The sequence below is a fragment of the Sinocyclocheilus anshuiensis genome, unplaced genomic scaffold (assembly GCF_001515605.1).
Source record: "Sinocyclocheilus anshuiensis isolate Anshui unplaced genomic scaffold, SAMN03320099.WGS_v1.1 scaffold1755, whole genome shotgun sequence".
Classification (NCBI taxonomy): Eukaryota; Metazoa; Chordata; class Actinopteri; order Cypriniformes; family Cyprinidae; genus Sinocyclocheilus; species Sinocyclocheilus anshuiensis.
The window spans coordinates 313,126-329,013 of NW_015551087.1; the positions used below are offsets into that span (position 1 = coordinate 313,126).

The 15,888-nt window shown below is 37.9% G+C and overlaps 1 protein-coding gene across 2 annotated transcripts in view; it reads left to right on the forward strand.

The window, feature by feature from the left end:
* Nucleotides 1-1,264: 1,264 nt before the first annotated feature.
* nmt1b (N-myristoyltransferase 1b) overlaps nt 1,265-15,888 on the forward strand; it is a 24,326-nt gene continuing 9,702 nt past the window's right edge. Inside the window, exons 1-5 of one of the 2 annotated variants that reach the window (XM_016452634.1) lie at nt 1,265-1,303; nt 5,978-6,200; nt 6,273-6,375; nt 6,461-6,605; nt 6,686-6,804. In XM_016452634.1, coding sequence (XP_016308120.1) covers nt 6,181-6,200; nt 6,273-6,375; nt 6,461-6,605; nt 6,686-6,804 — 387 coding nt within the window. In that variant the 5' untranslated portion in view covers nt 1,265-1,303; nt 5,978-6,180. Of the gene's footprint in view, nt 1,304-5,815; nt 6,201-6,272; nt 6,376-6,460; nt 6,606-6,685; nt 6,805-15,888 lie in introns of those variants that run through there. The other variant, XM_016452635.1, reaches the window with a different exon arrangement.

The following is a 15,888-nucleotide window of genomic DNA, read 5'->3' on the forward strand; positions in this document are numbered from 1 at the left end:
AAATAATGTGTTTTTTGAACATTAAAGCATGTCAACATATTCTGTTACACCAAATACACAAAATAATGATCTTTATAAAAGCATCATATGACCCCTTTAATACTATTAGTGTAGCAGGGAGACCGTGCCAAATTAGACAACTCGAAGCTGTTGTGGTCACGCTGTGACAGCGCTCGTGTCCGTTGTATCCGTCACAGTGTTGCCAAGTCCGCGGTTTTCCCGTGGAATTGGGCTACTTTATCACTGTTGCCGTCAGTTGTTTTTCATGTCTGCGGGTTAAAGCGACCCTGATAACGTGATATTTATCCCCTGGAGTGCGAATTTTACCAGGGGAACCCCGCCAAAAATGTGTATTTTACCCCCCAGAATGCGATTTTTAATGGGGAGACCCCCTGGAAATGCCATTGGGTTAGTTTTGAGTAGCAATTGGGCGGATTTTGTTGTGAAAACCTGGCAACCCTGCTCCTGCTCAATGAGCAGTGCTCATTCTTAAGGAGCTTCTGCGACCGCAACGAGCACTCATTTGGTTGAGATCCGGGAGTTTTGTCGTCGCAGACCTTGGAAATCCATCTGTGACAGCAAAATCCAGCCAAAAGATCTGCAGTTTGAGCTTGCCATAAACTGCCTCAGAAGTCATTGCCTGATAGCAGCAAGGCAAGTTGGCTGAGTTTTTGGATGCAGCCAAAATTAGCCAAGCACCGGAAATATGATAATCAGATCTTGAGTGTATGTCAGATTTGACAGACAAACAAACTGCCTTTTACAACGGGCATAACGTTGGCTTGAAGTTGGACGTTCGATATTCGCAAATTTAGGGACCGTCTCTAAAGTTACATGCGATATTGGTATACACTTTTCTAACTTCAATAGCATTTGAGGAGAATGACTTACAGTCATAAAAACAACTGTAAACTGTTCTCACCGGACTTGTGTGTGTGTAGGTGATGTAAAAGAGGAAAGCAGGCATTTGGACCAAAGTGAGGCAAGGGAGGGGGAGACTCAAAATGTTTCTAAACTTAAAACGCATTTTTGCCCCCTTTGTGTTGTTTTACTACTTACAATTGATTAAAGTATAAAACATTGTTATTTACAATTTGGTTTTTAATTATTTTTAGGGGAAGGGACAACCCTCAGATGGGGAGGTCCTGTCCGTCCATACCCCCCCCGGGATTTCCGCCAATGTCTGTAATCAATTGGCTTTCGCCAGTTTGTAACCTTGTTTGTAGAGGTGGTTTGAGTTCATTAGCCAAGGACATACAAGTTGACTCATCCTAAGGAAGAAGACTGGATGAAGATCGCACAGGTAAGTCTACAAGAAAGCAGGGCTGCCAACTTCAGTTCAACTTGGAGTGAGATTGGTGAGAATTTCCACTGCGGGTTGGGGGGGGGCGGGGTATTTGGGACTTTATATTCAATATATATATATATTGTGCAATATCACTCGAGTACGAGAGTGATATTGCGTTTATACAACAGTTCGACGGAACATGCGTGTAATTAAACAAGAAACAACAGTGTGCCTAATAAAACCATCTTTTATGCGGAACTACTTCCTACCGCCACGGATTCAAAGCTCAAGTTGACAGTTAAACATACATCACTTTTAGAATTCGTATCAAGGGCATGTGCTGCTTCATTTAGGTTATTAGCAGTGGCGGCTCGTCGGGGGAGGCAGGGGAGGCACAGCTTCCCCATAATTTTGAGGTGAAAATGGGAGGACGACGATTTCATGTTACTAAAATTCACAATTCATTTCAGTTCATGTCTCAGAAAAGGTGTATTTTTTGTTTGTAGTTTCACAGTTGTAATACCATAACGTGAAAGCGCTGCTTTTCTATCGTGAATGTGCAGAATCTGCTGATGTAATTACAACCGCTAATGATAGAGAAGGGGAGGGGGAGGCCGGGGGAGAGATGAGCTCTCGTGCCTCCGTTGGCAAAAAAAAATTAGCCAATCAGCATCGACTGTTCACTTTCAGCGCTGAGGAGTGTTGCGAAAAGAACCCCTCGCAAGGGAGGCTAGCCTGATATCAACCAATCATCAAAGAGACATAAATTACGTGATATTAGTTTGAACGTCTGCCGCTGCGCTGATAATGTACCAAGTACTTATGATGAGTAGCGATATTGAGTATTTGATTGCCAGCAGATTTATCAAGCTGTCATTCAAACAGTATATATACAAATTTAGGGAAAACAGCCTAAGCTGGATAGGCCTATAGACAGGCTACAACCGCGAAGCTAGACGTTTCTTCTTATATATTAACTAACGTACTCTATGATTAGCTCAGTGAATAATTTAAAAAAAACCAGACCCGGCTAGAACAAACGGAGTGATACAAAATTGTGAAAGGGCGTTCCTGTAGGATACCAGTACAATAGGCTTGTTTGAGATGCTCCTCGCCTCGCCTGAAATTAAGGCGAGAGTAGGCGGCTGCAGTGAGGGGAGGAGTGAAATAAGAGCAGGCAAGATGGACAGTTCTGACCTCTCGAAGTGAACAGATACCTACGAGATTACTTAGTTATTTTGTTAATGTCCTCTGGCACTGACTCATTACATTAATGTTGTTCATCTTTTTCTATTTTTCCTTTACATTTCAATGTTTCTTGTTGTATTGTTCTGATGTATGGCATAATAATAATAAAAAAAGATACCTACGAGATCAAAGGCAGATATCGCGTAATTCACACTCACGTGCTGTGCTGCTGATTAACATGATATGATTTCAGTTCTGTTGCCTTTATATAAAAATAAATATGATGAACAAGACACTCAAAGTGCTTGCTATTTAATTCCATACGAAAGGCGTATTTATCATCCATTTTTACTTTAATACAAAGATGTATTTTAGATTTTTATAGAAATATGACAATCACATTATCTCACACAGAGATCACACTGTCATAGTGTTTGGGAACATTCATGCATAATTTAAATACATAATCACATGAAATCAGATAGAAAATAAAATATTTTAGAAGAGAACACAGCATCACAGTTGTCTGAACCAATGAGCATTAAGCTGTGTCGTCAGTCAGTCGTTTCCCATCATGCTTTAAGAGATTTCTTGATTGCGAACAGGTGTGGCAGTAATCAGGCCTGGGTGTGTCTAGAGAAATTGAACTCAGGTGTGATACACCACAGTTTTAACAGGGGGGCAAACACTTCTTCACACAGGGCCATGTAGTTTTGGATTTTGTTTTCCCTTAATAATAAAAACCTTCATTTAAAAACTGCATGTTGTGTTTACTTGTGTTATCTTTGACTAATATTTAAATTTGTTTGATGATCTGAAACATTAAAGTGTGACAAACATGCAAAAAAATAAGAAATCAGGAAGGGGGCCAACACTTTTTCACACCACTGTAATATATATATATATCCTACACTTTTTCTTTATTTGTTTTTAACAGCAGAATTAATATTTATCAATTTACGGATAAATATACATATAAACCGCTGTGCCGTGCTGCTCATATTAATCACGCAGTAAAAATGCCCCTCCCCGCGCCCAAAACCGGTTGCCTGTGGATGAGACAAAACAAGGACTGGTGGGAGGTTGTCCTGCTCCACTTCACAGTTGCCGAGTGAAAGGCGAGTTTTATAATGACAGGACACACATTTATACAACACTTTATTCAAAAGGAAGTGCCGTTCGTTCTGCGCGTCATACGTCATTACGCTATTTCTGCGTCATTGCACATGATCGAGTGTTTACATGCACTCTCAATCGTATTAGAAAAGGAACAAACCACCCCCTTCAATCGGATCGAAATTTCATTGTCGAGCTCAATCGGATCGATTAAGGTGTTTACATGAAGGCTTTTCAGTCCGACTGAGCCGTCAATCCGATTACAAACTTGATTATTTGGTTGCATGTAAACGTAGCAACAGAGAGGATTCACGAGCGTGCGGAACAAAATCTAGTGTTTATTTGAACCGATTACAAGCGGATTATTTGGTTGCATGTAAACGTAGCAACAGAGAGGATTCACGAGCGTGCGGAACAAAATCTAGTGTTTATTTGAACAAATGGCCAATCAGAGGTGTTCAAAAATCAATAGATCTGCCTGTGATTGGCTACATTGCTCAACGCTACAAAAACACGTTGGAAATAGAAACTTTTGACGTTCTCCAGAGCTCAAACACAAATATGCACAGGAGCGTTTACCAAATCTATTTCACCAATATCCTATTACATTTTCAACTTATGCCGAGTTCACACTGCACGATTTTAGCTCGATTTTTCACTCGCCGACAGGTTTTGCAAAATCGCCGACAAATGCCCGAAATCGGAGGCAAATCGGTGCTCGTTCACGCGTGTGTGCCTACTTAACCATATTTTGGGGACAAATTTGTACCAAAAAGGGAGCAAAACCTGACAAAATCGGCAAAAACCTCAATTTGAGGATGTCCTCATTTGGAAAACTGTTATACAAATAAAGTAAACAAAGTTTTTTTTTTTTACTTTTGAAATTGTAAAAATGCAAAAAGTTTTCTGTGAGGGGTAGGGTTAGGGGTAGGGGTGGGTGTAGGTTAAAAAGTGTATAACTATCTGTATATAAAAACAATAGAAGTCTACGTAATGTCCCCATTTAGATAGCCAAGTAAATGCGTGTGTGTGTGTGTGTGTGTGTGAGAGAAAAATAGTATATCAGTCTGGCGAGTAAACAAAAAAATGTACTAGCCAATGGCGATTATATTTACAAGGTGTGCGCAGAGGGTTGATTATCAAAGACGCGATCTGAGGGAATTGCCGATATGTCGCCGACGCCTGTGAGATATTTGGCATGCTAAATATCTGGAGCTGTCAGCGATTCACAATCACACTGTGTGAAATGAGTTCTGACTGAAAAACACATCGGCGATGACCTACAGCCAATGAGAGACCAAGATATAGGGCAGCGGGAAGTTCGGGGAGGAGTTATAGACCAGAATATCAGTATTTTAATAGATATAGCCTATGAACAATTATATCATACAGACACAAGCACAAACATTTGCGTGACCAGCCACAACATCAGCATAACAGTTACTGCAAAATTACTGTCTTTGCAGAACACCCAATCCCTGTTCCCTGCATCTCCCTCCTGCATAATCTGTTTTTCTCCTCCTTGTAGCTAGAAATCAGCTCACAGACAATTTGCGGGATATTTATTTTTTTTTTAATAATTACAGTCTTGCTCGAGAACTCCGGTCTGAGGCACACAGGTTCTCGCGTTATTTCCTTATCACTTCTCACGTGTGTTTTGTTGTGAAACGTAGTTTGCGGACCAGACAGAGCTGTCGGCGATTCTTCCTATTGTGAAGTCATGCAGTGTGAAACCCCGTCGCCGATCCATCGTGCAATGTGAACACAGCAGCAACTGAATGCTACCACAGATAGTCACGCAGTGTGAAAACAACGGCAATCTGGCGAGTTTAAAAATCGTGCAGTGTGAACTCGGCATTAGGGTGCTTTTCACTGCGTGAGAAAATGGACGTGTGGCGTGAGAAAAGTGTCAATTGCGTGAGTCTCACGCTGAATGCGTGAGAGTTAGCTGCCCTGCAAGAGAGGGAAGTCGGAGTTGGTGCTAAAGCAAACTCAAGACCAGACACTGAGTGAGTGCAGAGGTGGTGGTTATATGTGGGAATAATTAATGGGTGACAGGTGAACCCGGTTAATACTCAGGTCATTGGGACCATGCTGGAGTGGTGATTGGATCTGGCGGGACAGGCGTCTCTCTGACAGCAGTCTCCGGGATTGCAGAATCATACTAATTTGTATTAGGGGCTTCTGTTTGCATATTATAGCAAACTAAGTTTACAACATTTTGTTTTACAACAAACTTTTAAATCACGGCATTATGATGAAAAATAATCGTGAAATTTAAAGTAATGATGAGGGGAAACTAATATTGCCCTAAGTAAAGGTACTAAAACTACTTGCAAAACGTTATGTTTGATGGTTTAAACTCTTCTATTAATGGCTTTGAAGGCCAGCCTGAAGTGCTGCACTAAGATAAGGGATCACTGCATGAGGGTGTGGAAGGCAACGGATTGGTGGATACTCATGATGGAGGCTGGGTGTCTCCCTCCTGCCCTCACTGCACATTAAGATAAGCTCCTACTCCTCAAACACCCAAAACTACAGAGCTGAATGATCACATTGTTGCTGCTCTAATACCTGAAAACACTTTCATGGCTGAGCAGAAAAATCTGTAAGTGCTCTATCTATTCATAATTTTTGTCTCTTTATTTCTATTTTATTTTATTGTAATGTTTTTATACAGTGAAAAGAGCTTAGAGGAAGACAGGGGAGATGAAGGCAAGAAGACAAAGAAACACAAGGGCCAAACATGGGCTAAAGAGGGGCCACAAGACCCTTTTGAAATGGTAACTGATCATCTATATGCATGATATTTTTTATGAGAAGTATGAGTATATTTACCTGTTTCTTATCAGTTGAATTTGTTCCCAGCTGGACTCTCTTTCTGAGGAGAAGCAACAAGAGATTCAGAAAGCCCTACACCTGTTTTCTTTTGGTCATGGGCCTCCAAAGAACCTACAAGAGGCTCGGAGACACACATACCGCTTTTGGGATACTCAGCCAGTCCCTAAAATAGGTATGATGCACAGTGCACAGGTAGAATCAACATGTAGAAACTGTGTGCATGTCTAACAAACGGCATTCATTCTTTTTTAGATGAGAAAGTGACATCACACGGACCAGTAGAGTCAGAGATGCCCAGTGTTCGAGAAGAGCCATTCTCACTGCCACAGGAATTCATTTGGGACACACTCAACCTCAACAACCAAGAGCAGGTGAGTGAGAGGTCTTTGTGAACCAATGCAGTCCCAAAATTATTTATTGTACAGAGTGAACAAAAATATCCTTAAAATCCAGTGATAGACAACATACACAAATACTACTTTTGCTATGGCTTAATTAAATATTACTATAATAAAAGTTTAAGTACTCATTTTAAGTACTCCTTTTAGAATGTTATTTGCACTTAATTAAAATGTATTATAGTTTAAATATATAGTAAATGGAATTAGTTGAAATTAAAAGTGCTTTTTGGACTTTAGCCCAATGTATATGTAATTTCGTAATTTTTTTATTGCAATTATTCATAATATACTTTTATTACTGCACTATACTGAAAATTGACTGTTTACTATTGTCATTTTGCATTATTGACACTATTTTCCTATTTAATGCTGTAAAGTTGCTTTGACACAATCTGTATTGTTAAAAGCGCTATATAAATAAAGGTGACTTGACTACTAAGTACATGTAATGTGTAATAAGGACACTCTAAAATAAAGTGTTAAAGTATACTTTTAAGTACACCAAGTAATTGATTTAAGTGCACTCTTTTACAAGTGTACCTTTTATTATGTTTTTGCTATCTGATATACATCCCCACGCTCAAAACACCTATTTAGAGGGGCCCAGATAGAGGGGTCTAATGTCCCAACAGTCACACATACTATAAGCCGTGGCTCTACGTGTCAAAATTTAGTATCGACTAGTCAAAATATGAATTCCAGATATCTATTCTGCAGTTTTGACTCATAATTGGCATTAACCAACCCCTTAAGAGGTTTTTTTTTATTATTAGATTTATTTCTTGTCCACTACAATGGACTACGGAAGAGGATTAGGGCCAAGCAATAATAAAAAATAAAACCTTCTCGAGAATAAAGTCATTATAATATGAGATTAAACTTGTTACATTTCGAGAAAAAAGTCGAAATAAAATGCTGAGAATAAACACACTCGTGTCATGTTCATTTGATCTAAATGGACAGTGTTAATCAGCGTCTGCAGTGGCGCCGGTTGTAGAGCGTATGGATGAAGCATATGATGAGGTCGACCAGAGTTCTTACTCGCCTTTTGCCGAACTCGCCCTTCTTCCTTTTTTCATCACATATCACATCGGAAAAGTGGAAATCAATTGCCTAATGAGTGTTTAATAATGATGTATTAATTGGGTAGGTTTAGGTGTAGGTAGGCTATAGGTGTGTTGGCTTTGTTGTACCAATAAGGCAGCGTCTATTTAATAATTGTAATAAAGAAAATCATTTACACTCCATGGCGGTCATTACAAATCATTACACTGATATTATTGCATCCTGTTAATGTACAACAATACTGAGGTGCAAACAATATCTGTCACTAAGTATAAATGGCATCTAATTACCGTTTACACTTATTGCAAAGATCTGCTATTTTCAATTAGTGTAAATAGCACATCGCTTAAAATGCTGCTGTTGTCACTTAGTGTAAATAGAATATATCACTATTTTTCACTTAGTGTAAATAGCATCTACTTTCACTTAGTGTAAATAGCATCCAATGTGATATGTAATGAAGAAAGGAAGAAGAGAGAGTTTGGCAAAAGGCAGATTCGAACTCTGGTCGATCGCATCATATACTTCATCCACGAGCATCACTCTCTATGCCCTACGCCACTGCAGACGCTGACTAACGCCGTCCAACGAGATAAAATGAACATGACACGAGTGTGTTTATTCTCAGCTTTTATTTCTACTTTATTCTTGTAATTTAATTAGTTTATTCTCAACATTTCATTTCGACCTTTTTTCTCTAAATGTAACGAGTTTTTTCTTGAAACACCACTTTTTTTCTCTTAATTTAATGATTTTTTTTTCGAAACAACAACTTTATTCTCGAAAAATAATGATTTAATTCTCAACATTATATTTCGACATTTTTCTTGAAATTTAACGAGTTTAATCTCGCATTATAATGACTTTAATCACGAGATGGTTTTATTTTTTTATTATTGCTTGGCCCTAATACTCTTCCGTAAATGGACACTAGGACTGAAGCAACATAAAATTCCTCCTATTTTACCCATTTATGAACTAAAATTTAAAAATATACATTATGTGAACTCATCTTGAAGAAGACACACTGTAACAATGAGGAATTCTAAAAATGAAGTCTAAAAAAAAAAGCTAGTTTGATTATTAATTTTTTTACCTTGCAGTATATAAATCTGTGTGTGGGTATTTGTGAGAAATTATGCGTACTTGCTGGTTGATGTGTGTGTATGTGGTGGGTTCCTTTTTATCATCATAAACCTCTTCAATGTCTCTGTAATGCTGCGTGAAACTCGGAGATGAAAACTCTGAGAGCAGGATCCAGATGCAGTATAAAAAAAATAACCAGGAAACAAAACATCCTAGGACAAGACCTGACCAAAAAAAAAAAACCCTGGAGTTTACATACACATGAGGTTAACAATATAACAAGACACACCTGGGAACAATCAAAAACGAATGAAAACTAAATGACAGTTTATAGTCACCTTGATGACAAATAAAATCTAATTAATAATGTTAATAACCAATAAATTAAAATTAATTTTATTTAAAATTAATTTACAGTGGCACAGGTCAAACACATCCATCTAGTGTATACAACAATTCAAATGTAGCACAGTGGAACACACACACACACACCTTGAAGGAATCCTCCATACTTTACACCCTCATGCCATGCCATATGTACAGTATTTGACTTTCTTTTTTCAGATGAACACAAAGGGTTTTAGAAAAAAAAATGATCCATCTCTCTGTATATAATAGAAGTGTCCAAAGATTATGCTTTAAAAACTACACAAACTGAAGATAACGGTAATCTTTATGATTGTTGATAAATCAATGTCAAAGTAAATTGATAGCCACGTTAAAGAAAAACACTAATATTTTAAACTTTACCATTGTGTTCACTTTTTTTGTGGTTTTTGAAGTGGTCTCATACACTTGCATTAAACCTTTGTGTTCATCTGATATTGATATATAATTATTTGCAATTGATAGATTAATTAATGATCAAATCATTATTAATCAATTATTTAGATTGAAAAATAATTTACTGAGTAAAAATAATTAATTGTAAAATTACTCAAGTATTTTACATCCCTGACAACAGGTGCATGTTAATAAGGCTACTATGATCATAAATTACCATATAAAAGGCAAAAAAGGAACTCCTCCATCATGGCTTATGCGATGAAGACATGTATTATGTTCTAATCAAGTTATTCAGGATTACTAGAAAGTTACAGGTGAATTTAATCAAGGCTGAAACTAATGGCATTCAAGTCCTCCTGGGAAGTTCGTATTTACAAGTTGACAAGTCGTAATTACGACGTCAGGTGCGTTTAAGTCACTTTGGTCAGAACAAGATGGCGATTTAACTTTTCTACATTAAAAAAAAAAATTTAAACTCTACATCTACAAAATTATGAATTAAATTATTCATTGTACATGACAATCATTTCAACAAATTTACAGTCAATACAAACACTGCATTTCTATAGTCTTTGGCCCTGTCCCAAATTGCACCTAAAACCCTTGTGGTTTTCACACCACAAGGGTGTGGAGTCCACACTTTCATGACATAATACCGCTTTGACTGTCGGTTGGAAGTATGCTGCGGAGCTTGCCCCAGTGTGGGGCGCAACATATGCAGCGTAGGTTTCCAGTCCGTGTACCTTCTGGGCTGCGTTTCCCAAAACCTTCTTAACGCTACGTTGTTCTTAAGTTATACCTTAAGCTGTACCTTATCGGTAATATGCGTTTCCCGAAACGTTCTTAGTTAAAGGGGTCATATGATGTTGCTAAAAAGAACATTATTTTGTGTATTTGGTGTAATGAAATGTGTTTGTGGTATAAGGTTCAAAAAACACACTTTCCACATATTGTACATTATTGTTTCTCCTCTATGCCCCGACTTTCTGAAATACGTAGGTTTTTACAAAGCTCATCAGTCTGAAAAGCGAGGTGTGCTCTGATTGGCCAGCTATCAAGTGCGTTGTGATTGGCCGAATACCTCAAGCGTGTGATGGAAATGTTACGCCCTTACCATATGATGTCCTGTCCGGCCGGAGCGACGAGACAAAAGCATTAAAAACCCATTATAAACTAGGCATTTGTTGCATCCAGTGGGGACATAATTACGGATTATAATGACTTATACTGTCTTTTTACGCGTTGCGTTGCATTGCGCCACGTAAACATAAAACCATGTCTGCATTTGTGATCGGAGAAATGACAAACAATAAGTGCTACTCTACACTGTGCAAAACTCGCATTTGAATCATCAGTGACAAATTCTTTGAATATAAAAAAAACATACTTACAGTCTGTGAGTCATTACAGCCGGCATTGTAGTCTACTCTACCAGGATCAGGAAACAGTCCTCCATAAAATGCACTGGACACATCTGAATATTTGGGTTGAACTGTTCTGGAACAGTGTTGTAAATACAACTTAACCACTGATTTCTAGTCGTGTCCTCTTTTGGAAGGCCAAACAAAGTAGTTTCGCATTCACAACGAAACACACAGTGGGCTAGAGTGCAGCCATATTGAGCGTTGCATTTTTCCCCATTCAAAACTATACGAGTGACACGTCTTGGGTATTCTATAGTCTTTGCTGTAGCCCTAAGAGCCTATGCACAATTTTTTTTCTTTCTTCCTTGTTTTCTCGTGATCTCGTCTTAATTTTCTTTAAATCATTCAACATGTTCTTCAGCATAAAAAGTTATTCCGAGGAAACATTCTTGGTTTCATGTATATAGTATATCCATTTAGGAAAATAAGAGGTTACAAAAAGTATAAACAGTAAAAAGGTGATGGTAGAAATTATTTTTTATTTTATTTAATTTGTTACAACAAAGGAATGTTAACATGGTAACTTCTGACCAAAAAGAGGGGCAATTATTATAGATGTATGAAATTCTGATGCTCAGGAGAACAGCAAATTCTAAAACTAGTCTTAAAGGTCCACTTTCCTGCAGAGTTTAGCTCCAACCCTAATCAGTTGACAACCCCAGGTTTAGAATTTGCTGTTCTCCTCCTGAACTATTATAATCGTATTTTTGGTATTATAACCACAGCTCTAAATCATTTCAACTGAAAGCTTTGATATTAATGTTGCCCACTAGAAGGAGCCAAAGGTTAAGGAATCGTTTTGGTAACTATCCCTTTGAATGAAAATAAATGCATTGATTGGTCCAATTCATTTGTGTAACTGTTGTGTACTGACATTATAGTTTTATATAATTCATTTACATGTAAGTTTGTGAAATGTGAATCACTTTGTGACGTAGTGATTCTAGCTATGCCCTATAACTCAAATCACACTTCACAGAACAGTACAAAACAAAATAACTGCACTCTTACAATTGCAAAACTGTCTTTTTCTTTCCTTTCACCTTTTTATTTAACTCAAAGTGGGGCTTATTTCTTTTTCCAATATCCCTTGCTTATTCAAAGCATATTAAAGTACACAACCAATAAACAACCAAAAATAAACCATCTCATGAATTAATTCACCATATAGGATAGCATCAAAGGATCACAAACGTCTTTCAAATCAGTTAGAATAATACATGAGTCATCAATAGATATCAAGACAACATCGGTAAATATCCCGACACAGTACTTCAATGCATCAAGTCTCAAAGTCCTTAATTGAAGCAACCCAACATAACACACATCGCATTAATTCATAACACGTCAACATATGGTTCTTTCAACAGTTCTGATGACTCTTTTGAATGTTTGTGTTCTTAAATGGAGGGTTCATGGGAACAACAATTTTTGTGTGTGTTAGATGTCTGTTAGACCCATCTTTTCCGAGAGTCATTGATGATTAGATAGCTTCGTTAAGGTAGATGAATGAACTGTTCAAGGCCTACCTGGAGTCCAACGCAGACAGTGGATTTGAGGTCCAGCCAAGACAACACGAACTCACTCAAGCGCTTTTCCACTGCATGGTACGGCACGGTACGGCTCGGTACGGTTCACTTTTGGGGGGTTTTCCACTGGGTACAGTACCTGGTACCTTTTTTAGTACCACTTCGGTTGGGGTTACAAGTGAACCGTACCGTTACCAAAACGTGACGTGTAACTCTGCTGATCACGGATTGGCCGGAGAGAATCGTCACTACCTGCGTCACTGAACTTGCGACACAAACACAAAAGAACCGCTAAATTTAAATTAGCACAGCCAGCAAAGGATCGAACGCAACTGTTTTGAACGAGCGCACCTTTTTTTTAACAACCAAAAAGTTTTGTTGTCTGTTGGGGAAGTACAGACGTTCCTCTCGTTGATAGCAGAGGAGCGGATCCAGCGAGAGCTTGATGGGGCAACGCTGAATGAAAAAGTTTTTTTTTTAGGAGTTGTGGTAGTAGAGGCGGCGAAACTATTATAACGACATGTGAATAATCCCTACCACTCTAAAGCGGTACTGAACTGCAGTGGAAACGCAAACCGTACCGAGCCGTACCACGCAGTGGAAAAGCGCCAAATGTTACAGCGTTCCAATCCCGCGTAGTTCAAAAACAGCTGATAAACGAATGGCGTAGCAAACATCCGAACACTCGTCCACTGTGCAGCTAGCGGAACTCCTGTAACACGGTAATCTTCAGTCTTGTAGTTTAATTGTCGGCGGCTTTACTTCTATGAAGGTAGAATGACGTCAAAAATATTTGCATACGCAGGGTAAGAGTTGTGGAAGTGTACATAAGATGCGCTTACAATTTTGGCACGATTCTCTCACTGACTGAGTGTTGCAAGCGTGAGGAGGAGGGCGGGTCCTCCTTCTTGTAGCCAATCAAATGAGCCTCTCGCTGACTCCATTTACTCTTATCTGATTGGTCCAATAAACACATAATACGCCAAGACATTAATCTTCATTTAGCTCAGGATCATTTTGGCAAACCAGCGAAAAAGGTGCATTACCGCCACCTACTGATCTGGAGTGCTCTGCGCACTCCACAGAGTGTGCATTAATTTGGAAGAAAGAAATACAGAGAAAAAAAAACCTACCTAGATTCTATCTATTGTTCCTGTGTTTTTCAGGTATTTAAACATATTTTCTTGCACTCTTGATTGCCTCGACCCATTTCCTAACAATACTTTTAAAGAAATATTATCAACTCCCAGCCATCCTAATTCTTGAATTAATTGAAATCTCTCCCTTTCATATGCAGAACACTCAAAAAGAATATGTTTCACTGTTTCTAATTCTCCACATTTGTCACACTTTCCCGATTCATGCTTACCTATTTTATAAAGACTATAGTTTAATGCTGTATGTCCGATTCTTAGTCTTGATAAGATGACATCTTTCTTCCTATTTCCGTATCTTTTCCTCTCATTTCCAACACACTCCTGAATCTGGAAAAGATGTCTTCCTTTAGACCCATTATTCCATAACTTTTGCCACTTCTTACTTATGACATATGATATCACTCTCTTGAATTCAGCTTTACTTAAAGCTAACTTAATTTCTATTTGTGTATGATTTAATTCTCAAGCTTTCCAATTTCATTAAAAGCCCCTCTTTCCACAACATATCGTAAGCTTTTTCTACATCAAAAAAGACTCCCACAAGCACCTCTTTATTAATTTGAGCTTTTCGAATTTCAGCTTCCAAACACAATATTGAATCCATCGTATTTCTCCCTTTTCTAAATCCACTTTGACATGCTGAAAATATGTTTCTACTTTCAATCACATAAGTCAACCTGTTCATAACCATCCGTTCCATAAGTTTGCATAAATTTGATGTCAGCGCAATAGGTCTATAATTAATTGGCTGAGAATGGTCTTTTCCTGGTTTGGCTATTGGCACTATGACCCCATGCTTCCAATCTGCTGGCAAATTCTCTGTCTCCCATATTTTGTTAAAAAGTCTTAAAATCATACTTAATAATAAATCTGATAAGCAGTGGCGGCTCCTGCCAATTCTCTCAGGGGAGGCAAATGCTTGCATGATTAATGAGGATAGGTCACCCATTCAATTGATAAATTAACGGCTAGTTAAAGATGTAAAGGAAACTGAACTACTATAGTATTAATTAAAAATAAACTGACTCTAACAATCAATCTCTTGCTCTCCTTATGTTTCTATATGCGTGTTAACACAATTCAGCAGCAAATGAAGACTGAAGCCAGGATGTGGTTTTCCAAAAAATTTTTACTTCAATTTCAGTTTAATAATAATTGAAGTAACATAAATCACTATTTACACAACTCACTTATATTACACTGCTCATTTACAACATTACTCACTTATATTACATTGCTCATCTGTATTACACTGCTCACTTATATCACATTACTCATATCACATTACTCACTTATATTACATTGCTCCCTTACATTACACTGCTTACTTGCATTACTCAAATTACACTGCTCACTTACATTACTCACTTATATCACACTACTCACTAATATTGAAATTTTGCTCGCCTCTCTTTCAAAGCAGCAAAGCGATCAATTACTCTCTCGTTGAAAGCAGGACCACGTCCTCCCTGTTTATACGACTTCCCGCCCTTTGTTGATACATGTTTGATGTTTAAATTTGGTCTTTGGTCTTGTAATTCTTTAATTGCCAATTTATCCTTATTGCTACGACGACGATTCATCTGCGCTGAGGAAACGTTCGCCAAGATTTCGATCAAGTTCAACCGACAACTGAATTTGAGTTGGCATAGCTGTCCCCGTCTCTTTTTTTGTTTTTTTTCTCGTTTTTTTTCTTATTTTTTCACATTTGATAAAAATATTAAAGTAGTTTTTCATTTTTTATTGTTGCTACAATTCAAAATCTTTTTTCACAGATATTAAAGTCGTTTTTCATTTTTTTCTTGTTGTTAAAATTCAAAATAGTTTTTAAATTTTTTAAATAGTCACTGTTCCCACCAATCCTTGCACAAGTTAAGGTTACGCATGATGACGAAAGCACGTTAGTGCTAGCCCTCCCGGAACTCATAGAGATTGTATTGCAGTGCCTGCAGTTAAAGGGGTCATATGATGCGATTTCAAGTTTTCCTTTCTCTTTGGAGTGTTACA